Raw genomic sequence first — 24,776 nt, forward strand, 5'->3', positions numbered from 1 at the left:
ACCCTTCCCCGGGGGACAGTGCACGTGGTTCTGATTGGGAGATATGGGCTCAGAGCCTGGATTTTCATCTGAGGAACTGGACCACAGACACTTCCCAGAATGTGGGGGTGTGGGGGAGAGCAGGGAACTGCCCAAGTTAAACACATGGAAGGCACTGGGCACTTGTCTTGAGACAAGTCCACTCTCTTCCTGCCCCTGCAGGAGGGTAGCAAGTTGACCATGAACTCTGGAGTCAAAGTGATCTGGCCTCACCTCTGATGACCTGTGTGACCTCTAACCTGTGTTTCCCTATCTGTAGAAGGGGGAAGAGTCCTCCACAATTGTAAGGATTACATGATGATGCACATAAAAGGCTGAACGGGGGAGTTCCTGTTGTGGCTCAGTGGTTAACAAATCCGACTAGGAACCATGAGGTTGCAGGTTTGGTCCTTGGCCTTGCTCAGTGGGTTAAGGATCCGGTGTTGCCATGAGCTGTGGTGTAGGTTGCAGACGCGGCTCGAATCCAATGTTGCTGTGGCTCTGGTGTAGGCCGGTGGCTACAGCTCCAAATCGACCCCTAGCCTGGGAACTCCATATGCCGTGGGAGCAGCCCTAGAAAAGGTAAAAAGACAAAAAAAAAAGGGGGGGCTGAATGGGGCACCAGGCATTTGCTCAACCTGGAAGTATTACTGTGGATGAGGACATGGAGGCTCCAAAGGGCGAGTGGTCCAACCTGATCTGAAAGAGGGGATGCCGGGAGCAGACCTGTGCCAGGGGCTGCCAGCCCGGCACCTGGGTCAGTGGTATCAGGCAGAAGACAGGCACGGCCGAGCCAGGAAAATATTATGACTTTATTTGCTACACTGACAACGGCTCTGAGTGGGGGTGGGGCCGCCGTCTCTACGTGGATGTCCGAAGTGGGGGCCAACGAACGATAGCGTTTCCCCCGGTGCGGGCAGGGGAGGCTGGGCTGGGCAGACTTGGGGCGAAGTGTGACAACAGCCAATCTCGGGGCTGCGGGAGTAATGGCGATGGCGTCTTCAGGGCTGGGTCCCGGTTGGTGGCTCAGAGGCAGGGAGCTCCAGTGTCTAGGGTACCGGCCAGGGCCTGCACTACCTCACGGGGCCGGTGGGCGGCGGCCAGGGCTGCTCGGCCAGCTCCCGCTCCAGCTGCTTGAAAAGCTTCTTGGAGACCCGTTTGGGACGGAGCCGCCGCAGGCAGCCTGGGAGGCACTGGTCCAGCACGCTCTGCCAGGGACAAGGAGGGTGCCGAGGGGCAGCTGTGGCTGAGTCGCAGCCCCAGGACCCGCCCCCGCGCCAAGCCCAACCTGGGGCGGGCCCCACCTCCAGCATGAAGGCCCCCACGAAATTGAAGGCGACCAGGCCCAGCAGCAGCAGCTTGAAGCAGGTGTCGGCAATGGTCCTCAGCGCCAGCAGCCCCTGCAGGAGGCCGGGGGCCAGGAGGAGGCCCACCAGGAGGGAGCCCAGGAGCGCCAGAGCCACCAGGAAGGGCACTGGGGGCGGAGGAGGGGTCTGTTAGCCCAGGGAGTGCCCCCATGGGACCCTCACTGGCACCGGCCCCCACACCCCGCCACCCAGCAGCACTCCCCCCAGCGCAGCAGCACCGTTGGTGTAGAGCGGCCGGCGGAAGGGCGCCCCCTTGGACATGGCCACGGCCAGGATGAGGTACTGGAAGCTGGACAGAGAGAAAACCACTGTGTTCTCGTAGTTGGGCAGGTTGTCTGGCGCGGGCACTGTCCTGTTCAGAGGCACGAACCTGGGGACACGGGGACCGGGAGTCAGGGCACGAGAGGACAGGGGCAGGGCAGGCTCTGGCGGAAGCTCCCTGCCACTCACCAGGGTTGGGCCACGGTCAGGAAGTAGCCCCCCAGCTGCACGCCAGCCACCAGGGCCACCTGCAGCAGCAGGCTGCTGAGCACGGGCACGCTGAGCAGGGCCCCTGGCGGCCGCGCCCGCCCCAGGGCCAGTGCCGGGCCGGTGCGGCTCATGAGCACGGCCACCGTGGTGGTGATGACCAGGTCGATGACCAGGAACTGCACGTCACCCAGGTTGGTGTTGACCTGCCGGCAGGAAGGGAGGGCAGAGGGGAAGACGGGTCCCAGGCTGATGCGGGAGCCGCCAGCCCGGCCCTTAAGGAGGCTGACAGGGGAGGTGCTGCTCCTGCCCTGCGGCCTGTCGAGGAGGTGGCACCCGCCTGCCGCCGGGACTCCCAGGCTGATGGAGGAGGCACTGCCCGGCTTGCAGGGAGCCCCTCTCGCAGTCCGAGGGGGAAGACATCCCTGCTGACCTGGGGAGGCCTATTTTTTTTTCTTTTTTTTTTTGCTGCAGCATACAGCGGCTTGATGTGGGATCTCAGTTCTCAGAGCGGGGATGGAAGGCAGCCACAGTGGTGAAAGCACCAAATCCTAACCACCAGACCACTAGGGAACTCCCTGGAGAGGCCTCAATTTGAGGGGACAGGGAACACCGAGCCTGAGGGGAGGCGTAGGCTCTGCCCTTGTGGAGCCCCTAGGTTTCTGACTGCAAGACACACAGTTCCCGCCCTCAGGGTTTTGTTTTTTTTGTTTTTTTGTTTTTTGCTTTTTAGGGACGCGTCCTCGACTTATGGAGGTTCCCAGGCTAGGGGTCGAATCGGAGCTGTAGCCACCAGCCTATGCCAGAGCTACAGCAACGCCAGATCCAAGCCACGTATGTGACCTACCCCACAGCTCAGGGCAATGCCGGATCCTTAACCTGCTAAGTGAGGCCAGGGATTGAACCTGTAACCTCAACATTCCTAGTCGGATTCCTTAGCCACTGAGCCATGACGGGAACTCCTATTAATTATTATTATTAATAATATTATTTGCCTTTTAGGGCTGCACCCACGGCATGTGGAAGTTCCCAGGGTAGGGAGTGAATCAGAGCTACAGCTGTCAGCCTACACCATAGCCACAGCCTCTAGGGATCCGAGCCTCATCTTCGACCTACACCATAGCCCACGGCAATGCCAGATCCTTAACCCACTGAGTGAGGCCAGGGATTGAACCTGCATCCTCATGGATCCTAGTTCTGCCCTCAGGTTTAAGGTGGACACAAGGACAGAAGCTGGGGCAAGGTCTCCACTGCTCCATGGTGTCACATGTGCTCAGTGGGGGCGCGCAGTGCGTGCTCAGAGCAGAGCGGTGGGGGGTGCTACCCTCTGGGCAGGATGTGGGAGGCACAGCCAAGAACCCAGCCAGGCCAAGCCGATAAATGGGCAGAGGCCTCGGCTCTGTCCTCATCCTGCCTCCGGCTCCTTCACCCCCCACCCCCGGGCTCTGCCTCAGTCTCCCCCGTAGACGGGAGAATCCCAAGGCTCAGGGATGAAATGTCAGCACAGCACAGCTGCTCCTGTTTCTGAGGACCTACTGTGCACCCGGCACATCCCTGCCTCAGACCAGCCTCGCCCCAGGGGCCAGGGAGTGCCCAAGCCACACGGCCGGAGGAGGACTCGAGGCCCCACCATCAACTCCCAAACCTGCCGGGCTCCCCGGCACAGGGCGGAGGACCTCGATGGGGCCCAGCACGGGGCCTTCTCTGGCAGCGGGCGGGCTCTTCGGGTGCTCACCGTGTAGAGGATCAGAACGGAGATGAACTGGGTCAGGCTGTACAGGGCCATGTACTTGAAGACGCTGAACGACGTGTCCAGGGAACAACGGCCCTCCCTGGGGAGCAGGGAACAGGCTTTAGGGGCCCAGGCCAGGCCCCGCCGAGCCCCCAGCCGCCAGCCCCCTGGGCCGCCTCACCTGATGACCATGGGCACACACTCGATGCTGGCCACGCTCGAGGTGAAGGGCGAGACCACGGAGGCCTCGGCCTGGGACAGCGAGATGCCCACGTCAGCCACCTTCAGGGCCCCGCAGTCGTTGGCGCCGTCTCCGCACATGCCCACGCAGTACCTGACAGATGGGGAGGGCAGGCAGGGCCCGGATTCGCGTGCTGGCTCTGCAATGCCCCACCCACCTCAGGGGCTGGCTGGCGGAACGCAGGGATGGTCGGCTCCCTACTGCCTGCAGGGTGCCTGGCAAGGGCTCAGTAAACCGAACAGAGTAGGTGCTCAGCAAACAGACATGACAACAGCTGGCCTCTCTGTCCCCAGGTTCAGTATCCACGGATGTGAGGGGCTGACTCTACCACAGTACATTTTTTCTTTTTTTTGCTTTTTAGGGCCACGCCCATAGCACATGGCAACACTGGATCCTTAACCCACTGAGCAAGGCCAGGGATAGAATCTGCATCCTCACAGACATTCTGTCAGGTTCTTAACCCACTGAGCCACAACGGGAACTCCTGTACTACACTTGCCATAAGGGGCTGGAGCATCTGTGGGTTTTGGTATCTGCAGAGACTCCTGGAACCAGTCCCCGCAGGCACAACACACCTGGGAGAGCCCGCTGGGTTCTCGGGGGCTGACGGCTCCCTCATGGCTCAGGTTGGGGGACAGGGACACAGGGCCGGCTTGCCCCCCGCAGGCCCCTCATGCACAGGCACTCACTGAAGCTTCTGCAGTTCACACACCAGCTCTGTCTTCTGCTCTGGAGCCATGCGGGCAAAGACAGTGCCCTGGACCAGGACCTGGGAGCACAGGAAGACAGGGAGGGGCTGGGGCAGCCGAGAGGAGGGAGCAGAGCACGGCCAGATGCAGCACGACCAGGGAGGCCCAGGGCAGCCCTACCTTGGGCAGCAGCTTGGGGAAGTGCTTCAAAAGGACACCAAAGGTGGAGCCGCTGAGGGCCAGGTGGCTGGATCGGGGGTCTGGCTCCATGGTGTAGCTTGCGGCCTGGTCAGGATCCTGGGGGCCCGGGAAGCTCAGCTCAGCTCCCCCTGCCCACCCTGAGAGCTGGGGCCCGGGTCAGGGGACACAGGGGTGGAGTCGAGGGCGGGGTGTGTGGCTGGAACTCTGGGTCAGCCTCACCTTAGCCCCGTTCTTGGCTGCGGAGGACTCCACTGGCAGGAGCTCGAGGGAGGCAGGCTGGCCCTGCTCAGGGGGGGTGGCGTGGATGATGACCAGGCGCTCCTGGGGGCCCACCATGCCGCAGCTCTGGGCCACAGTGACCGCCGTCTGCAGGTTGTCCCCTGGAGGGGAGGGGGCAAGGTCAAAGTCCGGTGCCACTGAGGGGGCCATGTAGAAATGCGAAAACTGAGGCTGGATGGAATCCACCTGCCAGGCTTGAGCCTGGGCACAAAATCAGTGTCTCTGAACCTTGGTTTCCTGCCTGTAAAACCAGGTATCAAAGGTCTTAGGAGAAACTTGGGGCTTGGGCTTGAGCTCTGCATATACTATTGAGTGCTGCGGGACTTTGCTGGGAAGAGCGTGTGTGTGTGTGCAGGGCAGAAGGACAAGGGGAAGGACACAAACTATGGGTCCCCTCCGTGTGTCACCCTGGCTAGCAGCTTTCTTCGTTCCATGAAATGGCCACAACCTTTGAGGTGGACATAGCCGCCCCCCTGTCTCAGGGGTGGAAGCAGGAACCTGGGGAGGTCCCCAGGCTGTCCACCACCAGCCCTGGGTAGAAGTCACTCCACGCTTCTGAGCCTCACTCTCCTCATCTGTCAAGTGGGGGGAGACAGTGAAGACACCTCAAATGGCTGAAGCAGGGGCCCAAAGAGATGGCCTGGGAAGGGACGCTGGGTATCCTTCGCTCTGCCCAGGATGGAGCGGATTCTGCCCTCCTAACCCAGCCCTGCTGGTACCTGTCACCATGACGGTGCGGATGCAGGTCCTCCGCAGAGCCTGGATGACAGGTGTCGTCTGTGGCTTCAGCAGATTCCGCATGACCAGCAGCCCCAGGAGCCTCAGCTCCCGCTCCACAGTGTCCCTGGAGGGTGGGCAGGCTGGGGTCAGAGGTCACGTAGAGGGCAAGACCCCTCTCCCATCACCAGGCAAGTGCATTGTCCCTGGGCTCTGCCTGCATGAGGGCCTCTCCCTGCCCGGGGGGGGGGGGAGGGGTCCCCAGGGCCCACCTTGTCAGTTGCCGAGCTGCTTCCAGGCTGGGCGCGATGGGCAGTGGCTTGCTGGCGAGGGCCACCACACGGTAGCCAGTGGCCGTGTAACTCTGCAGCATCTGGGCGAAGTTGGTGGGCACTGCCAGGGAGAGGCAGGTGTGAGTGGGACAAGGAGGTGGGGGCAGGGAGAGGCCGGGCGCCACCCCATTCAGAGCCAATGCTGCGCAGCGGATTTGGGGCCCTCCCCCCTCACCTGTCTCGGGGTTGCAGAGGCCTGCCACCAGCTCAGGGGAGCCCTTGACGTAGGCCTCGGGCTGAGCGGCCCCCGGCCACGCCACCACCACGCTCATGCGCTGCAGGGCTGACGAGAAGGGGAAGCGGCTGAGGATGCTGACCGGCACGGGGGGCTCCTCCTGCGGGGTTAGAGGGGGCAGCTGAGGGGCTGGCTTGTGGAGCCCACCCCTCCCACCCCACGCCCCCAGGCACACCCTCTGCTCACCATGCCCTGCAGGTGGGGCTCCCGAAGTGGGGGTTTCATCACCGCCAAGACCTGGGTCCCCAATTCCATGTCTGCAGATGGCCCCTCCTCCAGGACCTGGGAGGCAGACAGAGAATGCTGGCATTAAGGGGTAGGCACTGGCTTGGCCTGGGGCAGCCAGTCCTTGACCCGTGGAGAGAGGCAGCAAGAAAGAGTCAAGTTAGACCCATGGAACACCTCCTTGATGGGAGCCTGGATAGAAGTCAAGAAGGTGGGCTTTAGAGTTGGGTGGACGCAAGTTCAAAGTCTGGCTTTGCCACGTATAAGCTGCTGGGTAACCTTGACAAGTTATTCCAAATCTCCCCCAGCCTCAGTTTCCTTCCTAACAAGCAGTAAGCTCCCTTCCCGGGGCTACGGGGAGGAGTCGAGGCTCACGCAGCAGAGCACTAGCTCATGGCAGGGGGCCTGGGCCATTGTTATTCGAGGGTGGGCATGACACAACCTCCCTGGGAGTCCAAGAATGAAGACCAGGGGGGTTGCGGGCCTGGCTGCCCAGAGGCAGGGGGCAGACCTGCTCGGCCTCCTCACCCAGCCAGTAGACTCCACCATCTTGAGGTCCATGGGGTCGCCCACTGGGGTGTCCTGGAGCCAGCTGAGGGTATGGCAGGTGGCCAGTGCCCGGAGCAGGGGCCCCATGGGCAGGTGGCGGGGCTCTGGGACCAGCGGCAGGAACTCCTGTCCCTTCAGGGGCACCGCACCCATCACGTCCAAGCCGTCCTCAGTGAGGGTGCCTGTCTGCAGGGGGCAAGCAAGCGGTCCAGTGATGAGTCCTGGGCTGAGCTGTGCCCGGTGACATGGGTGCCCACACCCCCGGCCACGCAGGGCCTGTGGGAACCCCAGGAGCCAGGGCTGGAGCCAGAAGAGGTCCTCGCGTTTCTGGATCGTTGCTCGTGGGGATCCCTCTGCCCGGTCGTCCTCCCAACCCCCGTGTTTCTCTGTCTGGCGTGATTTCCTCCAGGAAGCCTTCTTCCTTTTTCTTTTTAGGGCTGCACCCATGACATATGAAAGTTCCCAGGCGAAGGGTCAAATCAGAGGTGCAGCTGCCAGCCGATGCTACAGCCACGGCAACATAGGATCTGAGCCATATCCTCAATTTACACCTCAGCTTGGGGCAACAATGGACCCTTAACCCACTGAGCCGTGCCAGGGATTGAATCCACATCCTCATGGATACTAGTCCAGTTCTTAACCTGCTGAGCCACAATGGGAAGCCCAAGTCTTCTTCCTCAACCCTACAGCTGGGTCAGGTGGTCCTTGCTCTGGGCCCCCACCCATGGCTCCTTATTGCCCCATCACCAGTTCACTGGGGCACCAGGCGGAGGGCCTGGCCACGCACAGCTCCCAGTGTCATTACTGAATGAATGAGTGGGTGGATGCCTGCATTTCCTATTCTGTATTCCAGTGGTTCAGCGACACACCTGGTCCCTTGGCTAGCCTGGGAGCCCGGTGAGTCTGATCACGCTCCATCCTGTCAGTTTAAATCATCCAAACAGCTCACCGGGGCCTACCAGGCTCCGCTCAATCAGGGCTCTGCCATCTCATCTTGCCCCCGCCCCCCAACTGTTCCCCATGTCCCCCCCCCCAGGGTCTGTTCCTCCCAGGAGCATGAGCTATGCTGCTTACTCGCCTCCACGTCGCCAGCCCCGCGCTCGTCTCTGTGTGGCCCACATCTCAGAAGTCACCAAAGGACCAGAGGAGCCTTCCTTGAGAGCCCTCTCGCCAAGGGAGTGACCCCCACGTACCACCCATCGTGCACCCCATTTGTTTTCTCCCTGGAATCCATCACCATCTGCACCTCGTGCTCCTGGTTCACCCCTTCTGGTGGTAGGGACATCTCTGCATGGGTCACTGCTGGATCCCCAGCGTTGACAGCAGCACTGGGCCCCAGAAGGCCCCCAGTGGTTCTCAAACAAACACATTTCATCTGCCAGACCGTGAGCCTGACGCAGGCAGGAACTGGGGGGAGCTTCTGAGTGTTCCGTCCCAGGACAGGACCTGGCACCCAGCAACCCTCAGTCAATGGCACTAAAGGATGAAGGCAGGGCTGGAGGCCCAGTTGTGGTACCTGTCCCCCCGCCCCCCAGGCCAGCCCCACCCCACAGCCCCCACCTTGTCAAAACACACGAGCCGGAGCTTGCCCCCCAGGTTGATGCGCGGCGGGTGGATGCAGAAGATGCCCTGGCTCCGCAGGCGGCTCTGGGCATAGAGTGTGCACACTGTCATGGCAGCTGGCAGGGCAGGAGGCACCACCACCGTCACCAGATCCAGAGCCCGGATCACAATCTCGTTCAGAGGCACCTGGCAGGAGGCACTGTGACTGCCAAGGCCCAGGCTGGCTGGGCCCTGGGCCCCCACTGGCAGCCCCCACCCGGCCCCAAGGCTTACCCGGTTGCGGTGGAGGATGAAGATGCTGTAGATGGTGCCGACGAGAGCTGGGGAGACAGCGAAAGACTCAGCGGGATTTGGGTGGGGCTTCCGGGCTCCAACGGAAGGGGTGCAGGGGCCACTCACCCAGGACAGAGAGGGCAGCCACAAACTTCATGCTGTGTTTATAGAACTTGAAGTTGATGGGCCGGGGGTGCAGGATAGAGCTCACCAGGCCCCCTTTAGCTGTGCAGAACCCTGGCAGGACAGGGGATGGGAGGCGGGGAAAGCTGAGGGTCAGGGCCCCCTCCCAACACCATCTGCACCTCCGAGCTTGTAAAACATGATGCTCCGGGGTCAGCAATCAGGATGGCCACACTTGACGGCCCCACAGCCCCGCCCCGCCCTCATTAAGGGTTTAGTAAATAGGGACTTAGTGGAGAGCATCTACAATTGATGGTTCCACTTCAGATCCAGTGACGTGTGGCTTTTGCTGAAAAAAATCTGCTCTGGTGACACTGGATCCCTTTCCCAAGCTGCTGGAGTTGTACAGCCCAGCTCTCTTCCTAAGCGGTAGGCTCCTTCCTTCTTGCCACGTCCCTGCCTACTGCAGCCAACCCCAAGTTGCGGGGGCATTTGCTGGGTCACCCAGCAGGGCAGCCACAGAGGTGGGTCCGCCTTACTCTAGGTCACCTCCCCTCTGGGTGCTGGGCTCTCCTGACCCCCACCTGTCTGGGTCACCACTGCCAGGACATGGGGTCCGACGAAGGCCCGGGCCTGCAAGATGAGGGTCCCGCAGAAGAGTGTGTGCCGCCGGTGGGTCTCCGGGAAGTAGGGCACTGGTCCCTCTGGCAGAGCTGTCTTCAGCACTGGAATGCTCTCCCCTGGGAGGGAGGAGGTGTGAGGACCATGGGGGCCTCCAGCTGCCCCTTCCCACCAAGGCCAAGGTTACACACAGAATGACCCAAGCCTTAGGGCTCATCTAACTCTTGCAACTATGTGTGAAGAAATCACTGCCCCATTTTCCAAAGAGGCACAGTGAGGCTCAGAGAGGACAAAAGACAATCTTGGAAGGATGTGTGCCCGCCAGTTTCTGGGAACATCTCTTGGGGGAGTCATAAAGGGTGTGCTGGCACGGGCAAGGATTGAGTCGGGGGTGGTCTTCTTCTGCTGGAATTATTTTGGAACAAGCTGTGTTACTTTCACTATCATGTTTTCCATTTTACTGCCGCACGTGCGGGTTATGGAAGTTCCCGGGCCAGAAGTTGAATGGGAGCTGCACCTGCCGGCCTACGACACAGCCACAGCCACACAGGATCTGAGCTGCATCTGAGACCTACATTGCAGCTTGTGCCAATGCTGGATCCTTAGCCCACTGAGCGAGGTGAGGGATCGAACCCGCATCCTCATGGACACTGTCAGGTTCTTAACCTGCTGAGCCACAGTGGGAACTCCAAGCTGTGCTGCTTTTATAATTCAAACCAATAAAATAATGACATGAGGGGGCTTAACCTCTGTAAAGCTCTGAGCTCGCTGCCTGGCACAGAGCAGCCGTCCCTCATGAGGGCCTCAGGGGGCAGGATGGGCACTGCTGAGGCCAGATTGCTATCTGAGAGCCAAGGGGAAAGAGAACTCCATCTCCAAGTTCTGACACCCACAGGGCAGAGGGACTCAGTGGCCGGGAAGCGGGGATGGGAGGCCGTGGGGCCAAGGGCTGGGGCTGACCTGTCAGAGAGCTCTCGTTGACCATGCACTCGCCAGACACCAGGGCAGCATCACAGGGCATCGGTCCACCCTCCTGGGGCAGCACCAGGCAGTCTCCTGGCACCAGCTCGCTGGAGTCTACCCATTCCTCCTCTGCAGAAGGGCAAGCAGGGGCCTCAGTGCGGCCCGGGCCCCCACCCCACCCCACGGCCTCCCTCCCTCTCCCCCTCCCCCAGCTTCTCACCTCCCCCGGGCCGGCACACGCACACCCGCACAGACAGCTTGACCATGTCCCTCAGAGTCTGGCTTTGCTGTGGGCAGGGGGACAAGAAGGGAGTGGGTGGGTGTGGGCCCGCTGGGGGAGCCCCTGCCCCGCCCCATCCACTCCACGCCACCCACCTTTCTGGTCTTGTATATCGACAGGCAGATGGAGACGGCAGAGATGAGGAAGATACAGAGCGCATACCAGTAGTAGTGGTCGGCCAGCCACAGCGCGATGCTGAAGGCCTGGAACCCATAGTAGGGGTTCAGTGCCTGGGGGGGGGGCGGGGAGGCAGCATCAGGGCCCATGTCCCCCGGGGCAGCCCAGCCACAGGCCGGGCTTCCTGTGCCCATGGGAGCAGAGGGCCAGGCAGCTGCCAAAGGACCAAAGCCAGGCCTGTCTCCTGGTCAGTCCTGTCCAGACGTCCTTGGAACCCCCATTTTCTTTGCTCTAAAGAGGACACGGGTGTTTACAGGCCAGGCCCCTGCTCGGCAGGTCATCTACGTGTCAATACAATGGTGATGACAGCTCCACGAGGGGAATGCTACCATCAGCTTCATTTCACAGCTGGGGAAGCTGAGGCACAGAAGGGTTAAGTCGCTTGCCTAAAATCACACAGCTCCCAAGTGGCCAACTGGGGTTAAATCAGGCCAGACTCCAAGGCCTCCTCTCCCTCTCACAGGCGTCAGCCCTGGATCAGAGGGCTGGGACGCAGCAGTGTACTCTAGCTGGGTCTGGGTCACTGAACTTCCCTTTGTCCCAGTGTGACCCTGGCTGCGCCACGTGGCTCAGGTTCCTCATGTGTGAGCGGCGTGTCCCTCCTCCCAGGCCCTACTCTCGGGGCTGCTGAAGCACGAGACTCTGCAGCCTGGCTCTCGGTGCACAGCAGGAGCCAGGCCATGTGGGCTTGTCTCTTGGCCACCAGTCCCCAGCCCCAGCCCCAGCCTGGACCAGAACCTCCAATGCCTCTCCCTGAGCTGACTGGGGCTGGGCCTGAGAGGCCCCTCCGCTATGGAGAAGACGACAGCTGGTATGATCTGCCTCTGTAGAGAGGCCCAGAGAGGGTAAGCCCGTGGCCCAGGTCACACAGCCAACTCAGGACAGAGCTGGGGTGAGGCCCAGGGACAGGCCCTACCTCGTCCACCAGCAGCTGCAAATAGGACTTGACTGGCACGCTGATCATGTTGGGGCCGTAGATGGTCTTCCTGTAAGTGGAGAAGAGGCAGAGCCATCAGATGGAGGGGCCGCACCTTCTGGCGGTAACAGAGCTCCCTGCTTTACAGCTGGGGAAACCAAGGCCCAGAGAAGGCAGGGGGCTGGAAGAAGGCCACACTCGAGGGGCCAGATAGGGGTCCCCAGCTCTCAGGGCAGCACCCACCGCACGGTTTGGTCCTGGAGGCTGAGGCCAGTGCAGGAGCGGTGGATGTCGTCACAGGTGCGGCCATGGTCCAGCAGGCTGCGGGGACAGGGAAGGGGCACTTGTGTGGGTGGCGGGGTCCGAGCTCTGCACCTCTCACCCTCCTGGGAGAAAGCAGGTTCCTCACTAACTCTGGGATAACTTTCTCCTTTTGTTCCTCTTCCGTCCTCCTGAATCATCTCGCCCAGGAAGAACAACAGAAGAGGATGGGAATGTTTGACAGTGACGACACCCCCTCTTACTTGGTGACATTTAGAGCATTCTTCTTTTTTTTTTTCGCTTTTTAGGGCCACATGTGTGGCCTACGGAAGCTTCCAGGCTAGGGGTCGAATTGGAGCTACAGCTGCTGGTCTATACCACAGCTCACGGCAACACTGGATCCTTAACCCACTGAGCAAGGCCGGGGATCAAACCCGCATCCTCATGGATACTAGTCAGATTCATTTCTGCCGAGCCACAACGGGAACTCCCCTTTTAGAGCATTCTTTACAACGATGCAACCTTAGGTCAGTTATTTAACTTCCCTGGGCTCAGGTGTCTCATCTGCAAAATGGGACAGTGATGGCACCTACCTCATAGGGCTATGGATGGATGAAGTAAGTTTTGCAAAGTGCTCAGACAATTCCTGGCACTAGGTGGCAAAGGAGGTTGCGATTTTTGCTATTCTTCTTGTGCAGCAGAGGCCCTTGCTGCCATCCCCACACCCTGTTGGCGCCCATCTCTGCATGAGCCAGGAAGGCCGAAATCAAGCAGAGGGCATGTCCCAGGAATGGCCCGTAACTGACAGCAGTAGGGAGGAGATGAGTAGGTACCCGGCTTGCTCACTCCTTGGGTAAAGGCGCTCCGAGTGCGTGCTCTACCCTGGCGCAAAGGGACCCCAGGGGTCTGCGCTCTGGGTGTCCATGACACCCCCTTCCACTGGCTGACTTCTTTCTCCTGCCTCCCGGGATCACCTTCCCAACAGATTCCCTGCGCTTGAATCCTTGTTTTTTTTTTTTTAAGGCCGCCCCTGCGGCATATGGAAGTCCCCAGGCGAGGGGTTGAATCAGAGCTGCAGCTGCCAGCCTGCGCCACAGCCACAGCAATGCCAGATCTGAGCTGCATGTGCAACCTACACTGCAGCTCATGGCAATACAAGATCCTTAATCCACTGAGTGGGACCAGGGATCAAACCCACAACCTCATGGATACTAGTCGGGTTCATTACTGCTGAGCCATGGCGGGAACTCCTGAATCCTTGTCTTGGGGTCTACTTCTTGGGGCTCGAACTAAGACATAAAGTGAGCTGACATTTATCAAGGGTGACAGAGCAGGTACAAAAGCCCAAACAGAAGGTCCACGTTCAGAGCCTGTGGTCTGATTTACAGCGGCGTTGCCACCTCACACCAGATGCTGTGCCAAGCCTTATATGGTGCTTACAGACTTAAACCCTAGAAGGCCAGGACTCCCCCTTCATGACCGTTTACAGACAGAGACCCTGAGGGGCTCAGTGACTTGCTGGTGGCCAAGACACAGAGCTTAGAGGGGAGTCCAGGCTGCCATCTCCTCTGCCCACCCAGCCCCCTTGCAGGAGGTGGTGTGAGCTGCGCTGGCCCTGACCCTACCTGACTTGGCAGAAGGCCTGCTGGGTCTCGATCCAGATGTAGCGCCGGCCCTGGAAGAGGTAGTAGCGTAGTGTCCGCTGCTGGTGGGAGAGAGGAGAGGTGGGCTGGAGGCAGCCCCGGGCCTGTGCGTGTGGGGTTGGGGTAGGGACCAGTGTCACAGGGAAGAGGCAGGAGAGGCGGCATGGAAATGTACAAGGTGACCAGCCAGCTGGATGTCTGGGACAAGAGAACCAGGGAACGATAGAGTCCAACCCCTGCCCCCACCGTGTGAAACTGGGCCCCAGAGAGAGGCAAGGACTTGTCCAGAAGCCAGCTGTCCACTTACTGCCTCTTCCGTCCTGTGGAGCTGGGCCGTGTCCTTCCAAGCACGCTCTGGCACTGCCCCCACAGCCACCTGGCTCCAGCCGTCCTCCACCTGGGTCTGTGGGGGCAGCTCCAGGCTGGGGAGGGGTGTGGGGTTACCGAGGAGTCCTGGGGTCTGACCTGACACCTCCCCATCCTCACAGAGCCACCTTCCCTTGCGGGGGTGGGTGGCGGGGGCCGGGGGCGCCAGGATCAGGGCCTTGTGGAAGGAGGGCAGGGGAGCAGGGGCTTCCGGGAAGGGACAATAGGGCTGCCTCACCTGCCTTCGCTGATGGCCTCAGTCTGCACCTGGACGGTATAAAGCTGCCACGAACTATCCTGGAACAGAGAGGTAGAGACTCAGTCCTGGAAGAGACCCCCCCCCGGGCCCGACTCCCAGGCCCCACCCCACGTGGCCTCTGCTGGAGGAGGCAGGGATCAAGGATATAGGTGAGCTCCTCAGGAACCACCTGACCTGCCCTTCTGCCCACTGCTCAGACGGGAAAGCTGAAGCCCCAGGAGGAGAGCCACCTGTGTAAGGTCCCACAGCAAGTCAGCGGCCACCCCGCCCACCCTGACCCCTCTCCAGCTCCAGGCTTTGCCCCTGCTCACCTCTTTGTCTCTTATTTCGATAACGAGTGTTTCGGCGCGGGCCAGGTTGCATGGCTGGAGCCGCAGCCGGACCCCCCAAACGGGCTTCCATCGGAAGAGCAGCAAAGGGATCCCTGCCATCATCCAGACCACGATGTGATAGCCTATGACTCTCCATGGACTGCCACAGTAGCCGCTGAGCCTCTGGGGACACGGGCAAGAGGAGGCCAAGGTCGGGGCGGGGTGGGGGCTGGAGGAGGTACCCGGGTGGGCCTGGGTCTTACCCCTGACCCTGGGGGGGTCCCCCGCCCCTTCCCTGCCCACGTACCACGGATGAAACTGAGGAGCTGAGGGGATCTATAGATGTCTCTATCGTCAGGGTCCCATAACCGGTGGGCGGGTTGCCCACGAGCGGGCTGCTGTCTGTGGACAGAAAGGAGAAATGCCCTTTGGTGGGGGAGGGAGGGGCTCCTGATTCTCTTCCTTCTTCAAATGTAACATAAGCGGGGAGTTCCCATCGTGGCGCAGTAGAAATGAATCTGACTAGGAACCATGAGGCTGCAGGTTTGATCCCTGGCCTTGCTCAGCGGGTCAAGGACCCGGTGTTGCCGTGAGCTGTGGTGTAGGTTGCAGATGTGGCTTGGATCTGGCATTGCCGTGGCTGAGGTGCAGGCCGGCAGCTACAGCTCTGATTAGACCCCTAGCTTGGGAACCTCCACATACCACAGGTGCGGCCCTAGAAAAATAAGAAGACAAAAAAAAACAAAAAACAAACAAAAACCCCATGTAACATAAGCACAGTCATTTTATAAAGATGGTCTGATAAATCCAGTAACTCGAGTCCTCAGGGTCCGTTATCTGGCCATTCTGTTGGTTCTCACACATAGTGCCCTATTTCCTTGTGTGTCTGGTGATTTCTGACAGGGTGTGGGCCTGGAGTCAGGGAACAGGGCCTGGTGAGCACCCTGAGCTGCCACAGCACCCAGGCACCCAGCTGTTAGCTCCTGGGAGCTCTGTGTCCCACTTTCCACCTGGGCTCCACCCTGAGGGCAGGGAGAGGGCGGCTCACTCTTGTTCAACACTTGAGCCCAGCACAGGCCTGGCAGCGAGGAGATGCCAAGAAATTGAGTCTGGACTGACCAGTGTCAGCCAGCCTGAGGGGAAGGGCCTCACTAGGAAAGTGAAATGGGGGACGGGGAGGGAAGAGCCCAGCCCAGGGTGTGAGCCAGAGAAGAGAAGCTGCTGTGCCATGGCCCAGCCGACAGGTTCCTTCCGTGAGGAAGAGCCCCCTATCACCCCCGTTTTACAGATGGGTAAGCTGAGATTCAGGGAAGTACATCAGGCGGCTCCAATGCAGAAATTCTTTCTCTCTCCTGCCTCCCCTACTGGAGAGCTGCGGTTCGAGCAGGGTAGGCAGACAGTAGCTGCTCTGGGGCCCAGGAGGAGGTGGGGCTCCAGTACCCACCCACGGGCAGCCTCTGCTAGGGTTACTCTAACCGTGCTCCCTGGACCTCTTGGAGCACCTGTCAGACAGGAAGATGCCTGGGCCCCTCCCCAGACCTGCTGGGCATTTGCATATCTCCCAGGAGCCTCTGGACAAGTTCACTAAGGGGGATGGGAAAGCCAGACAGGTGGGGGAGGCCTGATTTTCTGAACTCCCCTTCCCCTCAGGAACCAGAGCCCTGCAGACCTAAAGGTTCCATCCAACAAGCCCAGGCTATCCGGGGCAGCTGCCGCTGTCGCAACAGCTGCTCTGCCCTCAAACACCTGGGTTTCTGCAGCTTTCCCAAGCCTCAAAGCAACTACAACCGTCAACATTTCCCAAGGGCCCATACCTGTGGGCTCTGCTCCTGGTCTTTTTACATCGTTAATACAAGGACCCTGCCATGTGAGCACAATTATCCCCTTCTTATAGAAGAAAATGAGGCTCAGAGAGGTTAAGTAACTCATCTAAGATCACAGAGCCAAGTATGTGGTACAGCCAGGATGCAATTCTAGGCAGGATGACTCCAGGGTGGGTGGATCTGATTTCCCATCAGGCCGAGCAGAGTCTGTTCTCTCCTACCCCAGCGCCCCCGCCTCCACGAGAGTAATGACCACAATAAGAGCAGCCAACATCCGTTAAGCACTTCCCAGGTGACAAGAGCCGCTCTCACCTTCCACATGAATCAGCTCTTTGAACCCTCCAGCAACACGATGAGGGGACTCTTATTCTTCCCATGTGTACAAACGAGGGAACCTAGGCTCAGAACTACAAAGCCCCTGCCCCCACCCCCATAAATGGTGGTGCTGGGAAGTCAGAGCCCAGATCCTGTGTTTTGGGGACCAATGTGGGCACTTTCAAAGAGGGCCTATGCCCTACGCTGCCTGAGGCCTCTGAGGCAAGATGACTCAAAACCCAAATCAACCCAGCCCCACCCACGGCCAAGCCCTCCCCTGTCCACTGGATGACTCAGAAAATATACGGAGCTGCAACCCGCTCCAGGAAGAGCCTGGCCTCTGCGGATCGAACACACACACACCCCCCTCAACCAACTGTGTGTCTGCCCAGTGGTAAAGGCTGGAAGCCAGAGGGCAGGAGGCCTGGTCAGCCTTCTCCCCTGGGGCTCAGTGACCCAGCCTGGGTCCCTGGGGTGGTCCCTTTTGCTCTCTGGTCCCAGTTCAGCTTGTGAGTGAGGCTTGTCAGGGCATCATCTCTTCCCCTTCCTGGTGACAGCCCGCAGATAACAGCAGAGGCCCCTCTCTGGTGTGTGTATGGGGGGGTCCGGGGTGGGGGTGATTCGCCCTGGAGCCTGGTCTGGGGGTGCGGGGCAGGGGAAACAGGCATTCAGGACAACTGACCCAGTCTGGTAACCTGGGCTCTTAGATCTCTGGGAATCAACAAGCACAGCCCTTTTCTTTTTGGTCTTTTTAGGGCCAAACCTGCAGCATATGGAAGTTCCCAGGCTAGGGGTTGAATCAGAGTTGTAGCTGCCAGCCTACACCACAGCAACAAGGGATCCAAGCCACGTCTGTGACCTACACCACAGCTCTCAGCAAAGCCAGATCCTTAATCCACTGAGCAAAGCTGGGGATCAACCACGCATCCTCATGGACACTAGTCAGGTTCTTAACTTGCTGAGCCACACGGGAACTCCCCAGTATCCTTGTTGCCAGAACCCCTCATCTGCCCCAGAGCCCTGCTCCCTGAGTGGGGCAGGGTGGGGAGTTTCACACCCTTTAGGGCTGTTCTTGGGCTGTTTCTGGGGCGTGAGGGAAGAGAGCACCTCGGGGTAACAGGCAATGACATGGGCCAGGCAGTGTTCAAGGACTTCACCTACATTCATTTATTAATTCCTCACCACAACCCTATGCAGTGTGTCCTGCCTACTTTTATCCCCACTTTAGATTAGGAAATCGAGGCCCAGAGAGGTGAAGTAAGTTGCCCAAAGGCCACAGAGCCTGTGGGACGTGGATGCCGGCAGTGTGGCTGCAGGGCCCATGCTCTTAACAACACTGCCACCGTCCCCGCCATCATTTCCATCAGTAACTGTGCTCCTGGCTCTCTGCCAAGGGCCTTAGCCTCGCTGGGCTTCTGTTTCCCATCTCTAGGGTCATAATACCCAAGCAGCTGGCACACGTGGGGTTTGCAGTTCCTGAGGCATGGGCCTCCGCAGATGGGCGGTTGCTGGCTCCCTGCCAAAGAGATGTGGCTTCTGCTCTGACCCATTTCTCAGGCTCCCCTCCACATTACCATCACCCCGTCTGAAAACCCACCGCTGTGCCACTGCGCCCCTGTGTACTCAACAGCTCCTCCCTCTGCCTTAAAACCCTCAGGCCAGCAGCCGGTCTGGGGATGGGACTGCAGCATGTCCAGCCAAGCCTGGGCAGGTCCCTTTGCGCCCACTGATCTGATTTGCTCCCGCGACCATCACGCAACGCATCCCATCTTACAGAGAGACCTGAGCCTCGGGAGAGGCAGTCTGCCTGTCAATTTGTCTCGCAGCTGGAAAGGGCCTTCCTCCAAAGTGCTCTCTGCCCACCTGAGCCCCATCCGCTGACACCATCACATCAGACTGGCACACGTGTCATCACCCTCCTGTTCAGAGTGCCTGGAATGGGGCTGGGACTCAGGAACCCTTTACTGAATGAATGAACGAGTGAATGAAGGCCCGCACACCTTGCTGGTATTACAGAGCGTGGAAGCCACGGCTCTGGGAGTCACTGCGTTTGCTCCTGCCCTGGCTCAGCTGTGAGGGGCACAGGGAGGAGCCTCTTCTTCAAAGGCCCCACCCGAGTCCATCACTGGCTGGCTTCTCCAGGATCTACACAAAATGCTCCCTCTGGGAGTTCTTTCTTGTGCCTCACACACGCCCATCGCTTCATGACAATGCTCTTCCAGTCAGCCTGGGGAAGAGGGAAGGGAGCTCGAAGGAGGAAGTCACATCTAGGGAACCCTCTGGTATCCCCAAGGTCAAGCCCAGGGTACGCTCTTGCAAAACACCTGTCAGAACACTCGGGAAGTTCCTGCTGTGGCACAACAGGATGGGCAGCATCCCGGCAGCACCAGGATGCAGGTTTGATCCCTGGCCCCGCACAGCAGGTTAAAAGATCTGGCAATGCCACAGCTGCAGCCTAGGACGCAACTCTGGCTCGGATCTGGTCCCTGGCCCAGGAACTCCATATGCTGAAGCGTGGTCAAAAAGGAAGAAAAGAAAACACAAAGAACAAAAAAACACTCGGAAATGCTTGTTTATCTCAATTGGCATCTCAGTCTCCTCCAGGATGGCATAGGAAGGTCAGGCCAGCGTCTGATCTCTCCTGAAGCCGGCTCAGGCCAGCTGCTTGGGATGAGGAAGCTTTCGCAATGACTGTATGACTCTTTTGAACAACAAGGGCTGATCTTCACACATAACCCTCCAGGGACTAGTATCATCCCATTTTACAGCTGGGGAAATTGAGGAACACAGCGTCACACAGCTTCAAAGGGGAGAAGCTGGAAAAAAATGGGTCTGAATGAACACATCCCTCTTCGTTCATCCTCACAGCCACCTCGTAGAAAGTATGGATGAGGATCCCCATATATTTTTGCCTTTTTGCTTTTTAGAGTTGCACCCGTGGCATATGGATATCCCCAGGCTAGGGGATCGAATTGGAGCTGCAGCTGCCGGTCTGCACCACAGCCACAGCAATGCCAGATCTGAGCTGCATGTGCGACCCACACCGCAGCTCATGGCAATGCCGGATCCTTAACGCACTGAGTGGGGCCAGGGATTGAATCTGCGTCCTCATAGATCCTAGTTGGGTTTGTTACTGCTGAGCCACAGTGGGAACTCCAGGATCCCCATTTAAAATAAAGCACAGAGAGGTTAACCCGTCTCAAGTCACACAGCTCTGAGTGGTCAAGACTGGACTTGAACCTAGTCTGACTCCACAGCCCTAGGGGCAATGCCACTGGCACTGCAGAACAGAGGGGCTGGAGTCAAACCATTTGGGAACCTCTTGTTTCCTGCGGAAGTACGGGTTTCCTGCTGGTGACCTGGCAGTGGCTCAGGGCAGCACTGCCGCCTCCCCCTGCTGTGTTTCCCTTGTGGCCAGAAGCTCCTCTCCTCTGCTGGGCTAGGAGCAAGAGGGACAATCTGCCAGGAGCTCTGTGATCTTTGGATCTGGACTATTTCCTCAGTACTTCCCCTCCCTCAGCCAGGTTCACTCTAGATTTTGATTAGTGGGAGTGGTGCTGTGGGGGGGTAAGGTGGGAGATCGGGAGGGAGAGGCCTGAAGGGTCTGCAGCTGTGGAGAGGATGCTCCAGCATTGGTGGCTCTTGGCTGAGGTCTGGGCTCTGAGCAACCCACATGGAAATGAGACCCTTCTGGATAGGAGAGGTCTATTGGCCTCATTTGCAGCAGGTGGGATTTAAATTAGCTCTGGAAAGGGTGGACCTGGAATGGGTAATATGGAGGGTGTGGTCCTTGGAGCTGGGGGCCTGAGGCAGGAGTTCAGGGATGGCATTTGGGCTCCGGGGCACTCCCATCCAGGGACTCGGGGAGCCTTGGCTTCTCCAACCCCATTCATTCATTCAGCCAAGAGGAACAACTGCTCCGAGGACCCGGATGCAGAGGCCTCCGCGCCTCTTCCCCCACCTGGACGTCAGTGCGGGAGGGCGTCCAGTGGGAGGGAGGCATCTCTGCGTGCCCGGCCACCGACACCCCCACCCCCACCCCCGGCCCCTTGCAAGGCGCCAGGCGCTTCCTCGTCCAAGGTTCTGCGCAGCGCCATCCCCGGCTCTTAGCCTCTCTGGAAGGGGGGAGGGCACGGGCGCAGTGATACCCCCGGGGTCGCTCCTCGGCCAGCAACCGCGCAGTGGGAGTGTCTACCCACGCCAGGTGCGACGACGCGCGGCCTGGGGACCGCGCCCCGGTTTCCTGTCTGCAGGGGCTGCGCACTCACCTGCGCTCATGGTGGCTCCTCGCGCTCATCGCCGGGCCCAGGCGTCGCGACGCCCCGCGATGGGGACCAAGGCGGAAGGCCGGGGGGGGCGCAGGGCGCTGCGCGGCTGGGCGGCCCAGGGAACCTGCAGAGCCGAGTGGCTGACGCGGCCGCCAAGGTGCCGCAGTCGGGATCTGAGCGCAGCCAAGCCCCGCCCCGCCCTCTGCGGCCCCACGTCCGCCCGCGCGCCGCCTGGGCTGCCGGGACTTGTAGTCCGATCCCCCCCCCCCCCCCCCGCCACGCTCCCTCCTCCCGCCAAGGCGCAAGCAGGGACTGAGAGATACGACAGCTCTGGGACAGACAGACGCATAGACAGAGAAGGGACACTGAGGGACTCCGACAGGACAATCCGCAGACACAAATGAACACACAGACACACACTCAGAAATAGCCCTCAGATGCACAAACACAAGTACACCCACCTCTCCCTCCCCACACAAACTGACTACAGAGTTGTGACAAAGAGAAACAGACACGACAATTCTCAGACACGCAGAATTGTCTCAGGGAAACAGGACAACTTTGGTACACAAACACACAGGTACACAACAACCTCAGAGGCACACACAAAGGCTAGACTCTCAAGACACAGACACAACGCACAGAGGTGATACTTAGAGACAGAGCACACCCAGTAGTGTGACACTTAAAACACAGGTGTAACACACACCCCCACCTCCACCATCACACTCTCCACACATGGAGTCAGCCCTGGCTGCATATTATAGTGGTTGAGGATGATGCGTGCTGATTCAAGCTGGCCTCCATCTCTTCTAGGCTCTGGGACCTTGGGCAAGTCACTTGACCTCTCTGGGCCTCATTTCTTTTTCTTCTTTTTTCTTTTGGGAGGGGCACACTAGCGGCATATGGAAATTCCCAGGCTAGGGATCGAATCGGAGCTATAGCCTCTGGCCTACACCACAGCCACAGCAACACGGGATCCGATGGGCATCAGCAGCTCATGGCAATGCTGGATCCTTAACCCACTGAGGGAGGCCAGGGATGGAACCTGCATTCTCATGGATTCAAGTCGGATTCATTTCCACTGAGCCACAAAGGGAACTCCTCTGGGCTTCATTTCTTAACCTATAGGATGATGATGACATTAGCAATCCCTGCTTGATTATTATGAGGCTTACTAGGGACAGTGCTGGTTCTGCTGGGTAAATATTAAAGAAAGAAGACATTCCTGCCCAGAGACTCACAGAGATATGCATGGACCTGGGGAGGCTCTGCAGTGATGTACAAAAGACCTCTCAAGGAGTTCCAATCGTGGCTCAGTGGTTAACGAATCCGACTAAGAAGCATGAGGTTGCGGGTTTGATCCCTTGCTTTGCTCAGTGGTTTAAGGATCTGACGTTGCTGTGGCTCTGGTGTAGACCGGTGGCTATTGCTCTGATTAGACCCCTAGAATGGGAACCTCCATATGCCATGGGAGCGGCCCCAGAAAAGGCAAAAAGACACACACACAAAAAAAAGCCTCTCAAATGCCAGAGGAGTTCCCATTGTGGTTCAGTGGGTTAAGAACCTAACTAGTATCCATGAGGCTGAGGCTTCGATCTTTGGCTTCGCTCAGTGGGTTAAGGATCTGGCAATGCCTTGGGCTTCAGCGTGGGTTGCAGATACAGCTGGGATCTGGCATTGCTGTGGCTGTGGCTGGCAGCTGCAGCTCCTATTTGACCCCTAGCCTGGGAACCTCCATATGCTGCAGGTATGGCCCTAAAAAGACAAAAAAAAAAAAAAAAAAGCCAGAGAAATAGCAGAAGCATGACCCGATTTCAGAAGCCTCATAGCATGACCATAGACACACCTGCACAGGTGGGAAACAAGAAGGCCCCTGCAGGGCACATGGCATTGCCCCATAGTGACAGGTACAGACATGGCATCCCTTGACCCTGGGGTGGATGGCTTCTGGACTAGGATCTCCAAAGGATCAGAGAGCCTGGGGAGACTCTGGGGCAAACCCAAGAAGGATCACATTAGGGCCAAGGATAGGTGGCCTGATCCATCATCATGTATCAGGCTGATTTATGCAGTGCCAGGTACTGTTCTAGGAGGGTGAACAGAGACATGGGGAGCAGCCAAGGTAAGCAGAGGAAAACTCCAAAGCAATGTGTGGGAACAACCTATGGTGCAAAGGGCTGGAAGGAGACAGAGCTGCGACGGAGAGTAATGGTGGGGAGGAGACTCGGAAGGGAAGCAGGGAAGGCCTGGACCAAGAACTCAATATATACATTCGATAAAGGAGTAAGTATTGCCAGAGATTCAGGGATGGAATCAAAGATGCCCTTCCCCTGGGGCTTTGGTCTGAGCAGGTGGGGGGCCATTTGCTCAGCTGGGGTAGGCTGCCAGTGCAGCAGGTTGACCACCCGGGGGATGGGGTGAGAGGACCTGCTTCACCTGCAGATACCCCAGTGGGAGCAGCTACTTAACTTCTCAGAGCCCACATCTCCTCCCCCAGGACTTAGCCGGATGCCTGGCAGAACACTTACCAGGGGAGCCCCAATTTCAGTGGTAAACAGGATGGCTAAGTTTGCATAACTGGTTTGCTCTAGATGACCTTCCCAAGAGGCAGTGTGGTACAGTGGCACGGGGCTGGGCTCCAGCACCAGGGAGACCTGGGCCTGGATGTACATCAGTTGCTTTTTTGCTGGGTGAGCTAAAAAAATTCACTTTCCCTCTCTGAGCCTCTCTCCTCATCTGTAAAATGAAAGCTGTTGGTAGGATGAAGTGAGGAGGCAGGAATTTGGTAGATGCCGGCTGCTTTTTTGAGATCCTGGCACTGGGCTAGAAGCTTCATAAAAGTGGGACCTTAGGGACTGCATCGCATGACTGCTTTGTCATTCTTCCTGTTGCAACGTGGCATTTAAGAGACTCCTTGGAGAATCCTCGGGGGAGGAGCTGCACCTGCTGCTTGGCCCATGGTCTTCATGGGCAGGAGGCCAGAGGAAGCTTCCTTTCAAACCACAGAGGATGTGGGAGGCTCTGCATCTGCCCAGTGTTCCCTTTAGGGAAGCGGCTCTCGCTGTGGTCTTCCGGGTGGTCTGTGGGCTGGGCTGCACTCATCTGTGGGCTGGGCCCATGGGAGATATTCCCTTCTGGGGCTGCTGCTCCCTTGGGGCCCACAGGAAGGACATGATCTGCCTGGTCCTGAAACCAGATGGGATTGCGGGTGGGGGTGGCCAGAGAAAGAAAACCAGGTATGGCTTTCTTGACTTAAGAGAAGCCATTTTTGGGAGTTCCCATCGTGGCTCAGTGGTTAATGAAACCGACTAGGAATCATGAGGTTGCAGGTTTGAGCCCTGATTTTGCTCAGTGGGTTAAGGATCCTGCGTTGCCGTGAGCTGTGGTGTAGGTTGCAGATGCGGCTCGGATCCCGGGTTGCTGTGGCTCTGGGGTAGGCCAGCAGCTACAGCTCTGATTCAACCCCTAGCCTGGGAACCTCCATATGCTGCAGGTGCAGCCCTAGAAAAGACAAAAAGACAAAAAAAGAGAGAGAGAGAGAGAAGCCATTTTTGGTCT

At 58.9% G+C, this 24,776-nt stretch overlaps 1 protein-coding gene across 5 annotated transcripts; it reads right to left on the reverse strand.

Moving 5' to 3' along the window:
* Positions 1–811: 811 nt before the first annotated feature.
* Positions 812–21,393, reverse strand: ATP13A2 (ATPase cation transporting 13A2). 5 transcript variants are annotated; one of them, XM_047792082.1, is made up of 29 exons: positions 21,216–21,393; positions 15,117–15,211; positions 14,810–14,992; positions 14,478–14,536; positions 14,181–14,295; positions 13,856–13,932; positions 12,213–12,290; positions 11,970–12,039; positions 10,972–11,106; positions 10,817–10,883; positions 10,594–10,725; positions 9,597–9,752; positions 9,016–9,126; positions 8,890–8,936; positions 8,614–8,802; positions 7,033–7,239; positions 6,466–6,561; positions 6,220–6,379; positions 5,985–6,105; positions 5,715–5,839; positions 4,936–5,096; positions 4,696–4,812; positions 4,516–4,595; positions 3,767–3,919; positions 3,589–3,685; positions 1,836–2,059; positions 1,604–1,755; positions 1,323–1,492; positions 812–1,226 (listed from the first exon to the last, which is right to left on the reverse strand). In XM_047792082.1, exons 1-29 carry the CDS (start codon positions 21,223–21,225, stop codon positions 1,092–1,094), a joined length of 3,522 nt encoding a protein of 1,173 aa, XP_047648038.1. In that variant the 5' UTR covers positions 21,226–21,393; the 3' UTR covers positions 812–1,091. The 5 variants fall into 5 exon arrangements, with proteins under 5 accessions (XP_047648038.1, XP_047648039.1, XP_047648037.1 ...); XM_047792083.1 differs by having other exon boundaries at positions 10,972–11,079; positions 13,856–13,935; XM_047792081.1 differs by having other exon boundaries at positions 13,856–13,935.
* Between the last annotated feature and the right edge of the window lie 3,383 nt (positions 21,394–24,776).

The sequence above is a fragment of the Phacochoerus africanus genome, chromosome 8 (genome assembly GCF_016906955.1).
Source record: "Phacochoerus africanus isolate WHEZ1 chromosome 8, ROS_Pafr_v1, whole genome shotgun sequence".
Classification (NCBI taxonomy): domain Eukaryota; kingdom Metazoa; phylum Chordata; class Mammalia; order Artiodactyla; family Suidae; genus Phacochoerus; species Phacochoerus africanus.

Bases quoted from the DNA above. Each gene is read 5' to 3' on its own strand.
- ATP13A2 (XM_047792081.1), bottom strand. The intron at 12,040-12,212 runs GTGGGTGCTGCC...CTCCACTTACAG, and splicing joins CTCCAGGACCAAACCGTGCG to GAAGACCATCTACGGCCCCA. The intron at 10,884-10,971 runs GTGGGTGGCGTG...CCCTGCCCACAG, and splicing joins CGATATACAAGACCAGAAAG to CAAAGCCAGACTCTGAGGGA.